Source organism: Leptomonas pyrrhocoris, assembly GCF_001293395.1.
Source record: "Leptomonas pyrrhocoris isolate H10 chromosome Unknown, whole genome shotgun sequence".
NCBI classification, from domain to species: Eukaryota; Euglenozoa; class Kinetoplastea; order Trypanosomatida; family Trypanosomatidae; genus Leptomonas; species Leptomonas pyrrhocoris.
Window position 1 is genome coordinate 1 of NW_015438393.1, and position 19,832 is coordinate 19,832.

Consider the following 19,832-nt stretch of genomic DNA (forward strand, 5'->3'; position numbering starts at 1 on the left):
ACACACACTACACACACATATATATATATATATATATATATATATATATCAACACACGCATACAAATGCACATGTCTTTTAATGCTGACGCAGCAGTGCATATTTCCATCTCTACTGCAGTTTCTCTTCCCAGATCTTTCTCTATCTTTCCCATTCACCCATTTCTCCTCCGCGGCAATCAAAGTTGGAGGAGAAGGAGAGTAACTGTGTGTGTGTGTTTGTATATAGAGAGGTATCGTTCACATCAGCTGATATATTTCCCTTTTTTTGTAATTTCTTTATCGCACAACATGGACAAAGTCACCTCCATCATCTCGGTCAGCACCAGCGGCGGTGTGCTGAGTAGCGCGAGCAACGCGGCCCACATGGCCGATAGCGAAGAAAGCCTGTGCCCCTCCCTCAGCTTCAAGCAGCGGCTGCAGGGCTGTGCGGCGTGCTGCGGCTTCGGCTTTATCCTCCTCGTGCTCAGCTGGGTGACGGTCTTCCTGATGCAGTACGCCCTCTTTGGCGTCCTCTTCTCCGCCGGCAACCTCGCCATCCTCGGCAGCACCTTCTTCCTCGCAGGACCGGTGCGCCAGTTCAAGAGCATGTTCAGCGAGGGCCGCTGGATCGCCTCTGCGGTGTATCTCCTCTCGATGGTGCTGACGATTATCTGTGCGGTGGTGCTCGACAGCGGCGTCTTGACGATCATCATGTGTCTCGTCCAGATCTGCGCGCTGGGGTGGTACATCTTGTCCTACATTCCGTTCGCCCGCGATGCGGTGAAGGCAGGACTCTCGAGTCTCTTTAACAGGTAAAGTGTGTGTGTGTGTGTGTGTGTCGAGAGGAGGACAAATAGAAAAGGTGAAAACGGGGAGAGAAACATGCGCCACAACCGTGCTCATGAGCGCTTTCTCTCCCTCGTTATAATATGTGTGTTCTTCATTTGGGATCGATGCGGAGCTTATTGATTTCTGACGGGCTGCTGTGTGATGTGGAAGGTGCGTAGAAATGTGCAGGCCCACCTTCTCTTTTTGTTGTTCAGAGCCAAGAGGGGGAGGGGGAGGGGGGATATACATATGGTGTGTGTGTGTGTTGTATCATCTGTTCATGTTCCACGCGTTTGTTGCTTGTTGACTGTGTACTGGCCGATCTCTCGCGGCGCTTTCTATCGTGCTATTTCCCTTTTCTTTTTTTTTCTATTTGTCTTCGTTGCGTTTGGTATGGCGGCTTAGGTTTCTACTTGAACGATTCGTTGAGCTGTTCCTCGTCAGTTGTCGCTTTCGCGCGCGTGCTTCTCTCCCAGTTGTTGTTGTTTTTTCGTAGGGGGTGTCTCTGTCGAAATGTGAGCGCTCGTGCCGGCGCTCTGCGTGTGACCTCCCTTTTTGGGGTTTTCCTTATTCGTCCTCTTTCATCTTTCACGAGCGCGTTTGCGAGACTGCGAATCTGTTTTATCCTCTGCCGTCCTTCGGGGTCTACGCACCCACTACATATGAAAGCGCGTTCACCGTTACCCCATCGAATGGCGTGCTTCAATGTCGTTTCTCTTCCCCAGCACACACACACACACGCGCCGCGGCAAGCTTTGTGTCTTACGCGTGTTTTGCGACCGTCGGCCTCCGTTGACGGAGCGAAGAGCACCCGTCATGGAAGATGTGGGCGTGGCACCACTCTGTGCGGGCGCCACGTAACCTTAACATTCAGTGGAGTATCTCGTCAACAGAAGGTTGATAGATGTGTGTGAGTGGGTGTGTGGGGGGTGCGGTGCATTGTTCATCTTGAATCTGCTGTTCCAGCTGCGCCACCTCATCGTCCGCGTGCAACGGTCTCTTCTCCTCTCCTATTTTTGTTTTCTCATTTGTTTTCCTCCTCCGCGACGCAGCACAAGGAGGGCCTTCGCGCATTACTCCCCTACGGAGATCACACGAAGAAGAATCGTCGTCAGCGGCAGCCGCTCGCGGTGAAAGAAATAAGAATACAAAACAAGAAAGATCAGGATAAAACGAGATGGGCAAGCCAAACAAGAGCCGCAAGAAGGCCGCGGTAAAACCCCTACGGCAGCGCCCCGCCGAGCACCACGAAGGCGGGTGCGAGAGCGTCAACGTGCTGCCCATCGGCATTCGCAGCGACAGCAACGCGGCGGCGAATCTGGCAGCGTCGCTACCGCCGTGCGTACAGCAGCTGCGGGAGTCGACGGAGTACGCCGTGCTGGAAGACGCGTGCAGCGACGTTGCTCTCTTTGCCCTGCAAGCGAAGCGCAACGAGGCTTTTCTTCGCGAAGGGGTGCCACAGCGACTGACGCAGCTGCTGCTCTTTACTCCGCCGTACGCCGCGGAAGCCACAACTGAGGAGGGGAACACCGACAACAGGGGAAAGGGCGAAGAGGCGGGAGATGGTACTCCGCAACTGCGCAAGGACATCCTGTATGTGCAACTCGCCGCCGCTGATGCGCTGCGCAGCCTCGTCACGAACAGCGAACAAGACCGCGTCGTGGACGCGTTGACGGGCATCGGTGTGGTCGACCCTGTCTCCGGCTTGAGCTTCGCGGAAGGCTTGGCGGCGCTGGTGCGGGAGGACTGGTCACGGGTGCAGGAGGCGCGTCGTCGCATGACGCCGAATGATTGGATGGAGGTCTTTCTCGAGGAGAACGATGCGGGTGGGGACGACGCGGCGGACGGCGCAGCAGCACAGCTCCATCCACATGAACAGCAGCCGCAGCAACAACACGAACTAGCTCGGCGGAGACGTGGTGCTGGCAACACGCGGAACATTTACTTCACCCTTCTCCGCCACCTGGAGGAGGTGCTGGCGCTGGCGGGGGTGTGCGTTGAGGCGAACGAGGTCTGCGCTGCTACCTTCTCCGACGCCTCCGTGCTGTGCCTGCTGCTCGATGTGCTGCGCGTGGCCACCACCACCACCTGGGAGACCCTTCTCCATCCGTCAGCGCGGTACTTCGCGGACGACACGGAAGGTGTCGCGACCAGCGCCACCGCCGCCACGACGACGACGGCGACGGCGAGCGATGCGGTGCTGGCAATGCGTGCGTACAAGCGCCGCGAGGCCGCTCTTCTGGCGTCGCTCGCGGTCTCCACCTCCGAGGTGCTGCTCCTCCTCAGCCCAGAGAACCCGTCGCTCACGCACCTCCTGACGACGGCGGTGGAATCGGCGCCGTCCGCATCGTCGTCATCCTCGACGTCCTCTGCCGCCGCCTCACCGGGCGTGACAGCGGAGCAGCGCAGCTTCCTGCGGACGGCGGTGGATGCGGTAGACTTGCGGGCCTGGTTAGCCGAGAAGCCTCCAGCGGAGGTGCAGCTGCAGGAGCGGTTCAGTGATGCAGCCCTTCCCGGTTTTGTTGGCCCGCTGCACACCCCCGTGGCGCTCGAGCGGGAGCGTGTGCTGTACACGTTACTGCGAGTGACGTTGTCGATGCAGGGCATGCTGCTGCACGTCGCCCCGGTGACCGCAAACGTGCAGCGGGTCCTGCCGTTGCTGTGCGACGCGCTGTTGAAGGTCTCGCTGCCGATGCACGTCTGGTGTGGGTTGCTGCCCATCTTGATGGATACCTGCGAGGTCGGTGACGAGGAGCTGCGGAGTGCGGTGACGCTGCTGGCGATGCAGCGTCTGCGCAGCACGCAGTCCGCGGTGCGGCTCCTGCACGTCGTAGCAAACGTGGTGGGCGAGCAGAGCGATGCGCGACGGAGTGCGGAGCAGGACGACGAGGCCGCCTTTGCCGCCAACCCGCTGACCACCCTCCTGCAGTCCAGCAGCGTCTTCTACGCCTTTGGCTTGTTGCTGAAGGACGTGTTGTGGATATCGCAGAGGGACGGCGGGGAAGGCAGCAGCGGCGGCACGGATGTTGTCACCCAGCAAGCCCAGCAGCGCGCCCTGCGTGCGGAGGCGGCGTCGAACGCGGCCGCGACGGAGCTGCAGATGGTGCTGCTCTCCACCGAGGTCAACGTGTGGGAAGTTGCGAGTACGCTGCTGCTGATGCTGCCGGTGGCAAGTCTCGGCGACCCATCTCGGACCTGGCGGGCGCTGATGCTGGCGGTCCAACACCGCTACGAGCTGCACCTCAACGCTGCGGCGGCAGCGGCGGCCTTCACAGCAGCCGAGCAGCGTCATCAACAGGAACAAATGGATCGCACGATGCCGGCAAACATTGCTCAGCACTCTGCCAACGCCCATCAGCTCATCTGGCTGCAGTTGGAGTCGCTGGGGCAGATGCTTTGGACGATGCAGCGCAAGCAAAGCAAGGCCTACAGTGGCGACGGCCTCGTCGTAGCCGCAACAGCAGCCGCGTCGCACAACGACGTGCAGGCGACGGCGGCCGACGTCGATGTGCTCGTGCGAATTTCATGGGAATCGGCCGCAAGTGCCTCTTTAAAGCAAGCTTGCGTCGGTGCGGTCGGACTGCTCTGTGCGTCGATGCAGGAGCCGGAAGCCGTCGCCACGGCCACCCGCTTCGCCCTCGCTGTTGTCGCGAACGGCGGACCGTCTGTGACCTTCCACAGGAAACTGATGGAGGCGTTCAATGGGCTCGTCGCGGCGAACGTGCCGGTCGATGCGGCAGCGCGACGCCAGTGGATGCAGCAGCTCTCCGTGGTGGACGCCGCGGCGACAGTGCGCAGCGAGGCAGCGAACACGCTCGTCGACCTCTTCCTTGACGAACGCTACGACGCGGCGGTGTACTGGCCGTTTGGGGTGCAGGAGAGTCTGAAGAACTTTGCGCTGCAGCTGGCGGCGTACGTGCGGCGGCGTGCGCAGCTGGACGCGGCGACGCAGCGAAAGTTGGGTGTCTCGATGGCGACGCCGGAGGCGGAGCAGTGGGCGGAGCTGCTGGAAAACCTGGACGGCTTCCTCGACTACAAGGCGCGCCACAAGCGGTAAGAGAAACAATCAAAAGCAAGTGGAGAGGAGTACGGCGGAGCACGCTGAGAGGGGCGTGTCCGCGGCACCGACGCGCGCCTGCGTCGCCGACTCTGTTTTAGGCATTTTTTTTTGTAATACTCGGATAATTATTTAAAGCGCATAAAGGTTCAATTTCTACAATAAAATGTCGAGCAGCAGTCCTACGTGTCGTTTTTCTCTTAATTCGTTTGTTGTGGGTGATGATGATGAAGGTTGAACCTGTTGTTAGCACGGTTGGCTGTGGTGGCGGCGGTTGTCGATGGTGGACGGTAGAACTGTGCGCAGCAGACCCATCCTTTTTTAGCTCGAAAGTAAGAAAGCAGAGATATAAAGTTTTTGTAAAAAGAAGAGTGAGTGAATTTCGCCGTTTGGTGAAGTGCACGGGACTCATCCTTCCCAGTGCACGTGATCGTCTACGATGAACAGCGTTCTCCGCAGCTAATACGGTGACTTCTTGATGTTCTAACTCACACACGCAGGCACTCGGCTTGCTCTTCAGTTCGGTTTAACCCCTGACTCGTGTGTGTGTGTGTGTGTCTGTGTGTAAGCCACGCTCTCTCGCCCCCAGTGCCGCGCACTCCGCCATTCATCTTTTTCCCCCTGAATGATGATCCTTTCACCCTCACATTCACATTCACATTCACACACACGCACTCATCGGTGCCATCCTGCAGAACACAAACCTCTCTCTTTCTATTAACGACACACACACACACAGACACATCTCTTTCACGTGCTTGATTGCTTCTCCCTCATCTCTCATCAAAAGACGACAGTATACGGAAAACAAAACATATCTAACGGGAAAAAAAAGGGAAAGAAGAAGCATGTACGCCAGCCCGCATCCCGAGCCCGTCGTGATCGCCGTCATCGGCGGCTCCGGCGTCTACAAGCTGGACTTCCTCGAGGGCGCGAAGTACTACGACATCGACACCCCCTTCGGCACCCCGAGCGCACCGATCTGTGTGGCCAAGGTGTGCAACGTCTTCTGCGCCTTCCTGCCGCGTCACGGCGTGCACCACCAGCTCAACCCCAGCGAAGTGAACTACCGCGCCAACATCTGCGCACTCAAGCAGCTCGGTGTGCGCTACATCATCGCCATCAACGCCGCCGGTTCGCTGGATGCCGACTACACGCCTGGTGACCTTGTGGTGTGCAACCAGCTGGTGGACCGCACCGTGGCGCGCAAGTCCACTTTCTTCGAGAACGGTATAGTGGCACACGTGGACTTTGCGTATCCGATGTCGCGCACTCTGAACACCCTTACCACCGCCGCACTTAAGGATTGCTTCGAGGACGAGGCGGCGGAGGGGACGGGTAAGTTCAAGATCCACAGCAGCGGCACGATTGTGACGATGGAGGGGCCGCTCTTCAGCACCAAGGCCGAGTCGCTCCTGAACAAGCAGCTCGGCGGACACCTGATTGGCATGACGACCAGCACCGAGGCGAAGCTCGCGCGGGAGGCGGAGATTGCGTACGTGACGGTGGCGATGGTGACCGACATGGACGCCTGGAGCGACGCTCCGCACGTGGACACGAAACAGGTGCTCAAGACGGTCGCCGCGAACGCGGAGAAGGCGCAGCGCTACCCGCCGCTGATCATTAGGGCGTTGGCGGAGAACCTTTTTGATGATCCGGCGCACCACGCCTTGGCCAACGCGGTCATGACGGAGCCGGAGGGGATCTCGCAGGAGGTCCGCCAGCGCCTCCAGCCGATCCTCGGGAAGAAGTACCCCAAGTACGCCCCCAAGGCGTAAACACGACGCACGACGAGGGACCCAAAAGGAAAGGTCATGGTCGCGATGCGTGTTTCCCTGCGTGCGGAGTCGTCAAGATGAGCGAGACAGCCGGGCACACAAGAGAAAAAAAATATACAGTAAAAAAGACATGCGAGACGCACAGCACACACGCACAGCAGGAAGGAGAAAAAGCAATTATGTTGATGCGGCGTGCAACCACATTTTGGGTTTTTTTTGTTGTTTTACTCCTCCGATTTTTTAGTAGTTTTTTTTTCTCATTTTTTCGAATCATCGACAGCAGCCACTAAAAGCAAAAATAAAACAGGAAGAAAATGAAGTACTACTGTGTATCGCCGCTGTTGTTGTAGCAGATGCTCTTTTCATTATTATTATTTGAAGGAGGCAATCGGGGGCGGGGGGAGAGGGAGAGGGGGGGACACAGGCGCGAGAAATGGCGGGCACGCACGATGCAAGGAAAGGGAGATGGAGGGGGGGGGAGAGGTAAAGTGGGACCTTGCAACGCTACGAGAAGAGAAAAAATTTAACATTTTGGCAGGCGGTGATACAGCACACACACACACACACACACACACGCTGGCTGCGTGGTAAAACGAAGACATACGTCGAGTGCGTGTGTCAGCGTGTATTCTCGCTCTTATTCATCTTCCCTTTTCGCCTTTTTTCGAAGCTTCTTTGCGGCACCACCCGGTGGCTCACCTTTTCCACGTCCGTTTTGGATTTCTATTTCCTTCTTCTCCACGCCACGGCGGTACTAAAAGAAAATTCCACGCGTTCATCGCGGGCCTCGAGAGGAATGGTCTCGCAGTGGTACGAAGAAACCAAAAATAGAAAGCAGTAAGAAGTATACATGTATAGGAAGAAGCGTGTGTGCGTGCGTGACGGTCTCGCTGCGAGTCCGTTGCGTTGAACGTCGCAGCCCTGTATTGTTGTTATTCTTCGCTTTCCAAAACCGCACGAGATTTTTTTTTAAAGAAAAAGGAGGAACTCAAACCGCGTGTACGCCGTTTCTCGTATTGGATGTGCGCACAGATCTTTCACAGATCCCCGTGCGTTTGATGTGCCGCTGCTCCTGTTGCAGCTGCCGCTGGTACGCCTTTAAACAATACTAATGAAAGGCACGCGGGTTTCCTACCCCGTCTCACACCCTCACGCTATCTCTTTGTTGTTCTTCCTCTCGCCTTCTGTTCTTGTGGTGTTATGGGTGGTGTTATCCCAACCCCACGCACACACACACACACACATCGATCCTGTGCAGAGGGAGCACTGGAGTAGATTGGCAATTCGCTGTCGTTGTCAGCTGGCGCTTTTCATGGATGTGCGGGTGCCTGAAGCCTATCAGACACACACACACACACACACAGGTACAACACAGAAGAAAGGAAGGAACTGCTCAGGGGCGCGCGTAAAGGAGGACGAGTACGGTTAAAATAAAACGCAAAAACTGAAAGTTGTAAAAAACACTAAACCCAAAAAAAGAGTTGTTTCAATTTCTTTCTCTCTCTCTCACTCAATCTTTCGAGCGCGTTGCGGTACCGAACGAAGGGGCTCCACCGCACGGCCTGGTTCTACCCCCACCCACATCCACCCCCTCAGCCTCGTTGTTTCTCCGCATAGTTCAGTTTCTTTCTTTTCTGGTTTGTTCTGCTCTTCTCCTTATTCTCCCGATTATTATTGTTCGTGCTTTAAAAAGGAAAAGAAGAAAAACCATCATCACCGTTACTCTGTCGCTGTCACGCGCCAACACACACGCACACTCTCCCTGCTGTGACAGCGTCTCACATCTGCACCTCGTATTTTCCTTTTTGGCTTTTCTTGTTCTTTTTCGCCTCTCCAATTTTCGCTCTTGTTTGGTATTTATATTTATATATGATATGCGTCTTGTGTGCGAAGGCGAATTTTGAAGAAAAGAAAAAGAAAAACAAAGCTTTGAAAAGGAGAGGGGACAGTATCGAGGCTGCACACACCTACACACACATATATAATAAAGTATTTCTTTGTGAGAGGGATCAACTCGCGTGCGACGTTCAAGAGACAAAAAAAAGGTTTTAAAAACAACCTGGCTTCTTCTTCGCTGTCGGTTTGTCTGTTTGTTTTCTCTTCTTTGTTTTTTGTTTTTTACTTCTTGTGTTTTCTTATTAGGGGAGTACACTGGGGTTTTTCCGTCTTTTCCTCTCTTCTTCTTTAACGTGTCCTCTCGTGCTATCGCTTCCTCTGTTCCTCACATTTGATTTGGCTTGCTTCTTCACGCGTGCCATTGCAGTCGGGTTTTCTTTTTCATTTTTCTTCACACACACACGAACTCTTCATTCCTTGCTCTTCTTTCCGTTTTGTTTGTTTTGTTTGTACCACTTTTAAGCTTCTTTTTTTCCTTTCCTTTCTTATGCCGATCTCTCTAAGCTCGTTAATTCTTTCTTTATATATATATTATTATTACTATTGACTCTCTCTCTCCCTCCCTCTCTTCCTCCTTCCTCCTCCTCTTTTTAAAGCTGCGCGTCAGCGCGCTTATTTTCAGTATAGTTCTTTTCCTTCTCTTTCGATATTTTGATCCTTCCCCTCACAATACAATATATATATATTCATGTAGTCTGTCTGTGAGCGTGGGTGCATTTGGCTTTGTTTTCCATTTTGCAAGAAAGATATATATACAGCAAGCGAATCCTTGTATGCGGGGAACCCCTGCTTGCGGACGTTATTAACTGGCTTTATATATATTTACCTGGCATCTTATTTTATTGTTGCGTCAACTGTGCATTCCCTTTTTTGTTGGTGTTTTCTGCTGTTTTCTTCTGTATACCACTGACACAAGCGTTTCCATTTCTTTTCTTCTTTTCCATTATTGGTCATTTTCCTTCTCGAGGTGTCCTTTCTTCCTCTTTCTCTTTGTATGTTTGTTTGCTGCTTTGGCTATTCCAGGCGCGGCAAGATTGCTGTTGATCTGATCGACTTCCTTTGACTTTTATTATTATTATTACTACTTTTTTTTTCAGCGTTTTTGTTCTTGCTTTTATTTTTTACATAATTTCTATATTTCCTCTTCTGTCTCTCTTCTCTGTTACAACCTTCTCTCTCTCTATCTTAAATTCACTATTATTACTATTATTATTACTTTCGTGTATGTAGCTTTGCGGTGGTGGTGTTGTAGCTACTCCGTTGTCCGATTCTTCTTCCTCCTCCTCCTCGCTCTCTTCTCATTCCTTCTTGTTTTGTTTTCTCCTTTTCCTTTTCTCGCCACCTCTCCCACCATTCACCTGCCTCTATCGCTCTCTGTGTGTCTCTGTGTGTGAGAGGCTATTTCGCCGAGAGTGGTGCGTACCCCGCAAAGCGTTCCAAACGAGACGGGGGAGAAAAAGGACCGGCGAACGGCTTCGGCGAAAGAGCATTGGGAAAAGGTTTTTAGAACAAAACAAAACAGCAACACCCGACACAACGGAAGGGGGTTGGCGAACTGAAACGTTCGTTGCACGTTCTGCGGGCGCATCTATCTAGTTGTTGTTGTTGTTGTTTGTTGTATTTTCCCCCGTGGCTTTGGTGGGGGATTTTTGTTGTTTTCCTGTTGTCGTCGTCGTCGCTGTTGATGACCCTTCTCTTGATAGACTTCTCCTCCTCTGTCCTTTCTTTTTTATTATTTTCCCCCTTCCCTCTTTTGCGTATTACGCCTGTGGCTCTTGCGAACCACAACACGTGCCTCCTCTCGAATTGTCAGTCACCTCAAACTCGTTTTTTTGTAAACGAAAAAAGGCAAAAAAAACAACAGTTTTGTGTGTTTTTGTTTTGTTATTTCGGCGTGCATGAATGTGTGGGTAGCGTACGGCGGAGTACAACTCGCGGTACACTCGAAAGAAGCTCTCTTCACCCTCTCCTACATTCTTCTATTTGTATTCTGTTTTTTTTTTCCTCTGTTGTTATTATTAATATTGGCTCGCCGTCTGTCAGACTCTTCTTTCTTTTTACGAGATACGTATTCGACTGCTGTCGTTGGTTTCCCCTAGAAGACGTTTTTTGATTTGCGTTTGATTATTTTTTGTTCTCCGTTTCTTGCTCCCCTCTGCAACGTGCTTTGATAGGTACTTGCACCTCTATAACCTCAGTGTATATATACATACACGCCTCGCACGCGGCACCAAACCCGCGCGTTCACCTCCAACTTCGGCGCTTTCCGTGGTATTTTTTACTTTTCCTGTTGTTGTTCCCGTCCTTTATTGCTCCCTTCCCTCCTCCTCTCAGAGAGGTCTTTCCACGTCCCGGGTGCTACACCTGCGACGCCATCGTGTGTGCAGCGCTACCCTCGTGTAAACTTCCCGTTTTCTCTTTTTCTTCTTTTCTGGATTCTGCGTCCGGTGCCGGCAACGGAGCAAGAAGAGCCATCGGTTGTTGCTGGATATTCGCTGTCTTGTCCGTAGAAGAAAAACAAAAAAGAACGGGTATCAAAGCTGCAACTTTGGTATTTCCGCCTCACGCCGACGCACGAAGAACAGAGGAAGAAAAACGTAGGGTTCTCCGCTCAGCCGTCATGAAACTTCCAAAGATTGTGACGAAGAAGAACGCGCATCGCGTGAGAGAGGCACACCGGTTGGCAGTGGCGGAGCGACGGGCGCAGCAGCAGCAGCACCGATCCTCCCTGTCGGCCGGACTGAATGACGCGTCCGCCGCCGCCGCGTCGGGGCAGCCACGATCGGATGTGCGTCCCCCTCGCACGCGGTCGAAGATGGGGCACCACCGCCACCACGGCAATGGGCCGTCGCAGCCGCCGGGGGCCGACCTCTCACGCAGCGGCTCCTCAACGCAAGACTTCTCCGTTCACTCAGCCCTCTCCAGCGACGACAACGATGACCTGGACGACGTCTACACTGACAGCAGCGGCAGCGAGGACGCATCGCGCTCCTCGCACTCGTCGAACGACTCTTTCTTTTCGGACGCCTCCTCGCGTGCCTCGAGCCGGCGGTCGAGCAGCGCGTCCCTCCGCAGCAACTCCCGCACCGTCGCCGCCGCCGGTGCGGCGACGTCTCCGTCAAAGCCGCCGTCGGCATCGGCTGCGCGTGCCACGCAGTACTCCGCCTACGCACGCAGCATGAATGCCGCGAACCGCCAGCGCACCGCACTGGCGTACATGAGCTCCGCCGTGAACTTCGACGGCGCCGACGCCTTCTTCGATAAGAGCGACAGCAGTCTGGGCACCGGCAGCGGCGCTTCGTCGCCTACCCGTGCCGACGACGACGGCGGTGCGACGCAGGAGGAGGGTGGTGAGGGTGATGCCAGTCGTCATAGCGACGATGACGGAGGCGCAGACGAGGGCCTGCGACCGTTGTATCGCTCTACCGTCCCCACCGGACGGCGGATGACGCAGAACGAGGTTCGGCAACGCCAGCTTTTGCGAGAAGCAGCAGACGACACGGCGCTGGTCACGTCGCCGCAGCGGAAGCGACAGTTGCAGCCACAGCGACGACGTCGCACAAGCTCCTTAGCGGGAGATGTGGGGAGAGACGTCGATGCCGTCACCGCTGCCGTCGCAGAGGTGCCGAGCTCACGTGCTACGACAGCTCGCGGAGGCGCTGACAGAACGGCCGTCTCCGCCGCCGCTGCGCCGGCGCGCCGTCGATCCTCCTCGGCGTCCGCCTCGTCCGCCAGCCGCTCCTTGAAGGACCAAAGCCTGGATGTGACCCCGCTGACCGCGACATCGAGCACGGTGCCGGTGCCGAGTGAGGGCGCCGGTCGGCTGAACAGTAAAAGCGCCAACCACAGCGGCAACAGCAACAGCCGGAAGGTTTCACCACCGAGTGACACAGAGAAGAGATCAAGTTGGATTTTTGGGTGGAAGCGGAGGCTGCTGTTGCACGGCGCCCACACGAACAAGAACGATTCCACCTCGCCATCAAGCCGAAGCACCAGCAAGCTGTCGCTCTCAGCACATTCCTCCGTGTCGTCGCCGCAGCGCAGTGAGACGACGAGTACACGGCGCAACAACGTGGGTGTTGGTCATGGCAATCCCAGTGCACACGCCGCGACGAGCACGCCACGTGTCGGCGGCGGAAGCACCTCCTCTGCCCCCGCCTCTACGGTGCGGCCAACGGCACCAGCAGCAAAGTCGTCGTCGTCGTTCAGCGTCGCCGTCGCCGTCGCCCCCGCCTCTACGACGCTGCTGCCGCGGCGACGGGCGTCCATGACGAAGGAGACGCTGCGCAGCCTCGATGGTACGCAGCTGAGCCGACTCGACTTCAGCGAGCAAAAGGCGCGGCGCACGACGTCCACCGCGCCCGCGGAAGCCGGGCCCCTCAGCAGTGCGGCGCCGCCATCGCTGATGGCCAAAGGAGGCTACGGGTCTTTCATGGATGTCTTCGCCTCCGCCTCCCCCAGCGACGATGACAATGGCGCGGCTGACGAGGTGCGAAGCAACGGCAGCCGGCGGAGCAGCAGCAGTCGCCGGCGCAAGGCACCTCCGCCGCCCTCGTCGACGCCAGCGCACTACAGCAGCTTCTTTCGGGCGCTTTTCCGCAGCAGCAGCAGCGGCTTGTCGTACAGCAGGAGCGGCACCCCGCGTCTCGCGCCGGCGGACAAGGCAGACGACGCAAAGCGGGCACGACGCACCACAGCAGATGCGGATACCGCAAGTAACGAGAAGAGCCGCGCGCCGGAGCGGCAGGCCTCACGTCAACGACTGGCGCGTACCGCGCAAAGCCCTGTAAGCGCCGTGGGCGGTGTCGCGACGAGTCTCTACCGCTTTGATGACGAATTCAGTCTTGGGCGGAGCAGCAGCAGTAGCAGTTTCAGCAGCAGCGCCGCCGACAACCACCACCACCACCACCACCACGACAGCAGCAACAGTCGCGATGACGCAACGGGCGGGCGGCGGCGCGGAAACCTGCCGGGCTCGACCCGACGGAGCGACGAGGCAGCGGCGCACGCGGCCGCCGGCGGGGTTGGCGACTCCTTCGGTAGCCTCTTCAATGGCGACGGCACCGTAGCGCATGCTGCGGCCCCGCCAGCAGCGGCGGCCCTGTACGGCACGCCGAACGTCGTGCCCGCGGAGGCCGGGAGCGCCCCCACGCCCGGCGCTGGCTCGATGGAGGTGGCGCTAGGGCATATCGAGAAGCGGAACGTGCCGGGTGACGCGGCGGAGGCTTCCCCGCTGCTGTCGCCTCAACAGCCGCTGCCACCGCAGCAGACGGCGAGCACCACGCACACGGTAGTCCTTTTTCCTCAGAACTCCTTCCCGCGCTCTGGTGCAGCAGCAGCCACCGCCACCGCCGCAGCAGCAGCATCAGCCAGTTCGAGAGCGATCATCGCCGGCAGCGTCGACAACGGCACCACGACGGGACCGAACATGTTCGGCGCGGCATGGCTTCGACAGCACCACAATGTGCTGAGTCAACTCGATCCATCGGTGCAAGGGGCGAGCGCGAGCCCCAGTGCAAGAGCCTCCACAGCAGCATTCGCACCGTCCGCCACAGCAGCGGCGGCAGGTGGTGGGGATGGGGGTGGGGGCGGTGCAAGCCAAACTGCTGTACGAAGCAACAGCCGCAGTAGTAGTACCCTTTACAGCCCCATGACGCGTGCAGCGGGGAGTGCCGCGATGGGCCTCCAAGGCAGCAAAACAGTTGATGGGCGGCCAGCGACGGTCAGCACCGCTACCCCCATGCCGGTCTACGACGAGCTCACCACCTCCTCTTCCTCCCCCACCGCCACTGCTGCCGTGAGCCCCGCGCCGAAGGACAAGTACAGCTGTCGGGGCAGCCTGGAGGGCGGTGCTGGGGGCAGCAGCAGCTCGCCCACAACGGCGGGGAGCGACGTCGCATCGCAGGAGCCGATCCTTTCCGGCGAGTACGCGAACACCCATTCGCAGCGCCACCGGATCGACAGCACCTCTGCATCCTCCGCGACAGCGGTCATGACAGTGGACGAGGACGCCGTCAGCCGCGACCATCGCAGGTCGTCGCTGCTCTCGTTGACCGACGGCTACTACGTGCGCCGGCGCACCAGCGGAGGCAACAGCAGTAGCAGCAACAATGCGAAGGTCGCTCACCCGCCGTCCGGCGCGCCGCCTTCCAACGATCCACGCCGCAGCGACAGCGGTCGTCAGGGCGGGTCGTCCACCACCGTGGTCACGGCAGCAGCAGCGGTGCTTGATGGCAGCTGCGAACAGGGCCGAAACTTGATTACGCTCAAGCCGGCGCGCAACAGCAGCGCCTCGTTGCTGCCGCAGCCACCGACGCTGTCCAACACGGAGAGCAAAAACTATCGTGGCGGGAGTGGGACCTACGGGAGTGGCGGCAGCGGCGGTGGTGTCAGTGCGGGAGGGAGCTCGTTCAACACCGCCATCGCCTCTCTGCAGACCAGCGATGACACGCTGCCGACGCGCGCAGACAGCAAGGACTTCCTGCTGCGCCACCCCCACGACGGACGCCCCACCGTGACCACCACCAACACGGCCGCGGTGGCAGCACTGACACGTCAGTCCTCGCACGAATCTTCCGGCCTTCATCGCCTTGACAGCGAGAAGCGCAGCAGCGGTAGCCACCATCACCACCACCACCACAGCCACCGCCGCTCACATGGCCGCTCGAATGGATCCAGTGGCCGCCACAACGGCTCCTTCAGCTTTAGCAGCGAAAGCCTGTTAGATGGCAGGGCACGTGGTCGGCTAGCGAAGGCGGCGGCGGCGAGCAACGCGGCCTCGAACAGCGTTGAGCGGCGACGTGCGACCTCGACGCACAGTCTTAGCAACAACAATGGCAGCAACACCAATAACAAGTCTCTTCACCTCACCGGGAGTGACGGGCCCGGCGACGGGGCCGTGAGCAGGCGTCACCAGTCGCGCGATCGCAGCTCGACGTCGTCGCGCAGCTCGCAGAACTTGCTGCGCAGTTGCACCCCGCCTCGTCACCGCGTGGAGAAAGCCGGCGGTGGCGATTTCGCCTCGGGCCCGTCATCGCCACGCCGGTCCCGTCACCTCCACCGGCGCGAGCAGCGCGAGGGCGAGAGCGAACGTCGCCGACACAGCCACCGCGGCGGACCGCGCCGCCCCATCGACCCCGACGCCTCCGACGGCTCCGGCAGCCAACGCCGGCTGCGCAGCCGCAGCGACCTGAACGGCTCCAGTCGCCGGCCGAGCAGCGCGTCCGTCAGCTTGGTTGCGGGGCTGGATGAGGTGCTGCCACATAAACCGATGCAGCCCCGCAACACCTCATCCTCAATTTCCTCCTCAACGGCGGCGGCGTCGTCGCGCAACAGCAGCACCGGCAGCACGGAGCATCGCGGCGAGCCGGTTGGCCGCAGCTCCGTTCGCTGTCTGCGCAGGATGGCTGCGAAGGCACGTGACGTGTCGAACAGCTCCTCGTGTGACCTCGACGCGGCGGCCCACAATACCCCCGGCGGCAGCAACGGCCACAGCAAGAGCGATAATGTGTATCATCCACATTCAACGGCGATGCCGCAGCAGCCTTCCGAGCAGAACAGCAGCAACAGTGGCCCTGCGACTTTGAGCCCGCAGCTCGCACGCGGGCTGGTCAACAGCGGCAGCGCCTCAGCCACGGCCCCCGTCGTGCACTTCCCCGGCATCACCGCGCTCAACGGCAGCGGGACCCTCGTGGCCCACAACCCGAACGGCGACCCGTGTGCCATGAAGCTACCGTTGTTCAAACAAAACATGGTGGTCGAGCGCAGCAGCAGCAGCAACGACGTGAACGCCGATCGCCCGGTGAACAACGGAGGGCTACGCCAGCAGCAGCAGCAGCAGTACAGCGGTAATGAGGCGGTGGCGGCGTTGCTCTTTCAATGCACCCCCCTCACCCTGTCGCACGAGGGAAGCGGGAATCAGTACAAGGGGAGCGGAAGCTACGTAATGCAACCGGCGCGTCCGCAGGGGTCCAATGGGAACGGGCGAGCCCTACGCAGCACGAATAACGGCGAAGGCAGTGGCGGAAGGGACAAAGAAGGCAACGATATCAACGGCAGCGGCGGTGACCGGGTTACGACGAGCGGGGAGCCACAGAAAGGCTTGAACGCAGGGATGAACAGCAGCGGTGGTGCCACCATGTCGCTCGTGCATAAGCAGCTCTCCCTCGGCGGTGTCAGCAGCGTGGGAAGCAGTGATGCGGCGGCGCCCTTGTTCTTCGGCGAGGGCAACGTGCGCACGTCGGTGTCGTCCGCTCTGCTGACGCAGCCACGCGACAGCAGCACGAAGCGGCGCCGACCGGCAACGGCGAGCTTTACGCCGTGGTCGGTAGACCTGAGTCGGTTTGATAAGCTGCGCGAGCAGCAAAATGCATCTACTGCTGCTGCGGATTGACTCCGGCGTGTGTAGGTGAGTGTCCGGCCTTTCTTCCCCCTATCGTCTATTCCCCTCTTTCACATCTTCGCGTTTTTTTTTTTGTGTAGATACAAATTCATAAGTTTCTACTTCGCCTCGTTGTTGTGCTCGTCCGCAGGAAGCAGTGGCACAAATGCATAGCCCTGCTTTTTTTTTGCTGCAGTAGCGTTGTTCTTTTTTGTTTTCGCCTTCGTCTTCGGTAGACAGCCGGAGCGGTAAACTGTAAAAAGAAGAATCGCTTTCTCCATTGTTGTATGTGTGAAGCGTGTGTTCGTGTGCGTGTGCGTGTGTTATCGATTCATTTGTGTAGAATACTTTTTGTTTGTGTGTGTGTGTGCTGCAGCGTGTTCGATCGCTGTATCGGCGTTGTTCCTCCTCTGCTTTTGTCTTCGTGTAATGTCAGTCGTTATTATTAGTAGTAATGGTGGTATTACCATTGTTTGCTGTTGATGTCGCGCGAATTCTTAACCCTTCTTCTTTTTTTTTGTTCTTGTATTGTTTTCGCTACCAGCTCTTCGTTATGTGTGCGTGTGCGTGTGTGCCGTATTCTCCAGAAATGAATCATCACAAAATCAACCCTGCTTTCCTTGTTTTCCCCGTTGACTCTTTCTCCCTCTCTCTCTCTCTTTTCTTTCGAGCTGATTTCCCTTTGCCTTTTTCTTTGTTTGTTCCCCCTCTCCGTCTCTCTCTCTCTCTCTCTCTGTGTGTGTTTACTTAAAGTGGCGTTGACGACGTCTGCCTGTTCGTCAAATGAACGAGGAACGTCGCTGTTCCCTTGTCATTTATTATTATTATCTATTTAAATTCATATTTATTTTTTCATTTGTTTTTTTTTTGGCTCTCTTCTCGTCCTTTTCTCATTTTTTCTGTGAGCCTGCGAGGGGAATGGAAGGGACGGAAAAAATGAGTTGAATGTGATTGGCAGCGGAGAGATTGGCGGATCTCGGTCATTTAGGGTAATGCTCTAAACTATCTTCTCCTTTTCTATTACCTCCTGAATCCTGGTTCTTCCGTATTTTGGTTTGCCTGGCACAGTTGTTTTCAGCATCGAGAGAAAGCGCTACTCAACCGAGTATGAGCGTGTCGAGACGCGAGTGTATCACGAGGTATTAGTGCCTTCCGTAAAGATGAACAAACAATGTACATACGGCGTATACGAGGTACTGCTGCTAGCAGTATTGCCTGGATAGGTTTTCTTTCATCCTAAAACCCCCTTTTGTCACCCCTTTTCTTTCCTCCTCCCTCGTCGCTTGTCTGGCAAACGAAAGTGGACAGCTTGATTTCTCACAATCGTTGCGTACTTTTCTCGAAGTTATTTATCACGGCCTCAGTTCTCACCAGAAACTTGCAACAACATTCCATCGCAATACACATCCTCTGTTTATTCATCTCGCTCAAGAGAACCTTGTCTTTTACAAGAAGGTGTCTGCTCCTTTGGACAGTGTGGTGAGGGACATCACGAAGCAGCTCGATGAGGGAAAAATCACCAAGGAAACCTATGCCAAATTGTTGACGGAGGCTACAACGCAGGCCAACACGAAAACCCTGGACGCCACTACGTACCTCGCGGAACAGGCGGAGCTTCAGTACAACCCTTGGATGCGGATTATAAAGGAAGCGGAATCCTGGTGGCAGGACGTGGAAGAGCTAACCGACGCGCAGATGAAAGAGCGATTCATCGCTCTGGCAAGACAGAAGCGCCTTCCACCGACGGTTGTCCTTGTTTGCCTCTACACTCTCTTCACACCGGATAAGGAGTACGGCCGGGTGTGTCTGATGAAACTCCTGCTCTTTGGCCCACATAATAAGACGATGCAGTACCACAATTACCAAATTTACAAGAGTCTGCACTCACAGGAGCGACGCCTATTTGGCGAAATCCTCGAAAACTGCCCCATGCCACTCTTCCCACCGTATTCGGAAATCGCAAACCTCAACGAAGACGTGCGAGACATTGTCAGCCATGGTAAACTGACTGGCGGGAGCGAGATGAACGAAGAGGAATCGCCGTAAGGCTTTATACGCCACCACCACCTTTGATCTCCTAGAAGGGGGCAGTTACGCAGAGCCAATCTACAATGCCCAGGGTGAACAAATTGCGGCAATGGACATGTCGCAAACTGAAAACATTCTTGCCCAAGTCACCGGTGGCCTCAAACAACTAACCACCATGCTAAGCCAGCACACAGCGTACGATGGAAATAGGGGGCGCGGACGAGGACGTGGCCAGCGGTACGGACGAGGCTACTCTACCTACCGTGGCCGTGGGGGCAACGGACCGTGGGGATACGGAGGTGGCGTTGCCCCGAACGAAGCGTCGCCAAAAAACTGAGTCCCCCCGCGTGCAAGAATCCCGGCCGCGTTAACACTGCACCCGTCAACTGCCTTCAGACGGAAGATGCGATGCTAGAGGGCGGAAACTTTGCCGCGGGCAAAACAAATAATGTGGAGATTGACAGAATCCTCCAGCATTATTTCCCTGGGAAGGCCGTGTTGCGATGCGACACGCTGCCTTCGCTAACTCCTTCGCGGGTGTGCGGTATTGAGAAATCCCTGCAACGGACAAGGAGACTCTATTTCCCGCTTTTCCTCCGGAGCCACTGGATTGCTGGCATCCTGGAGATGGTCGACGACGGCTCAACCCGCCTGAAGATATACGATTCGGCACCATCGGAACCGGTGCACAAGGATCTGAGAAGGATCTTTGTGAAGATGTGGCCCTCACTTACCATTGTCCACGGACAGTGCGCTCGTCAGCGCAGACACAGCGACGACTGCGGCCTTTTTATGGTCGCGACCTTTTGCGCCGCTCGCCTTGACATGAGTGTGACCCACCCTGCCTCCCTACCCCGCCGCCTGCGCGCGTACCTGGCAGAAAC

General features: G+C 56.7%; 5 protein-coding genes across 6 annotated transcripts; all 5 read left to right on the top strand.

Annotated features, from left to right (window-relative positions):
• Nucleotides 1-91: 91 nt before the first annotated feature.
• On the top strand, nucleotides 92-797 carry ABB37_09896 (hypothetical protein; the record flags this gene model as incomplete). The annotated part of the gene is made up of 1 exon (XM_015809565.1): nucleotides 92-797. The coding sequence occupies exon 1, from the start codon at nucleotides 291-293 to the stop codon at nucleotides 795-797; it is 507 nt and encodes a 168-aa protein (XP_015651775.1). The 5' UTR covers nucleotides 92-290.
• A 1,062-nt stretch (nucleotides 798-1,859) lies between these two features.
• Nucleotides 1,860-4,866, top strand: ABB37_09897 (hypothetical protein; the record flags this gene model as incomplete). Its single annotated transcript, XM_015809566.1, has 1 exon — nucleotides 1,860-4,866. Exon 1 carries the CDS (start codon nucleotides 1,987-1,989, stop codon nucleotides 4,864-4,866), a length of 2,880 nt encoding a protein of 959 aa, XP_015651776.1. The 5' UTR covers nucleotides 1,860-1,986.
• Nucleotides 4,867-5,559: 693 nt separating this feature from the next.
• Nucleotides 5,560-6,644, top strand: ABB37_09898 (putative Methylthioadenosine phosphorylase; the record flags this gene model as incomplete). Of its 2 annotated transcripts, none has more annotated exons than XM_015809567.1 (1): nucleotides 5,560-6,644. In XM_015809567.1, the coding sequence occupies exon 1, from the start codon at nucleotides 5,715-5,717 to the stop codon at nucleotides 6,642-6,644; it is 930 nt and encodes a 309-aa protein (XP_015651777.1). In that variant the 5' UTR covers nucleotides 5,560-5,714. The 2 variants fall into 2 exon arrangements, with proteins under 2 accessions (XP_015651777.1, XP_015651778.1); XM_015809568.1 differs by having other exon boundaries at nucleotides 5,604-6,644.
• A 1,256-nt stretch (nucleotides 6,645-7,900) lies between these two features.
• ABB37_09899 (hypothetical protein) lies at nucleotides 7,901-16,932 on the top strand (the record flags this gene model as incomplete). The annotated part of the gene is made up of 1 exon (XM_015809569.1): nucleotides 7,901-16,932. Exon 1 carries the CDS (start codon nucleotides 11,161-11,163, stop codon nucleotides 16,930-16,932), a length of 5,772 nt encoding a protein of 1,923 aa, XP_015651779.1. The 5' UTR covers nucleotides 7,901-11,160.
• Nucleotides 16,933-18,552: 1,620 nt separating this feature from the next.
• ABB37_09900 (hypothetical protein) lies at nucleotides 18,553-18,966 on the top strand (the record flags this gene model as incomplete). Its single annotated transcript, XM_015809570.1, has 1 exon — nucleotides 18,553-18,966. The coding sequence occupies one exon, from the start codon at nucleotides 18,553-18,555 to the stop codon at nucleotides 18,964-18,966; it is 414 nt and encodes a 137-aa protein (XP_015651780.1).
• Between the last annotated feature and the right edge of the window lie 866 nt (nucleotides 18,967-19,832).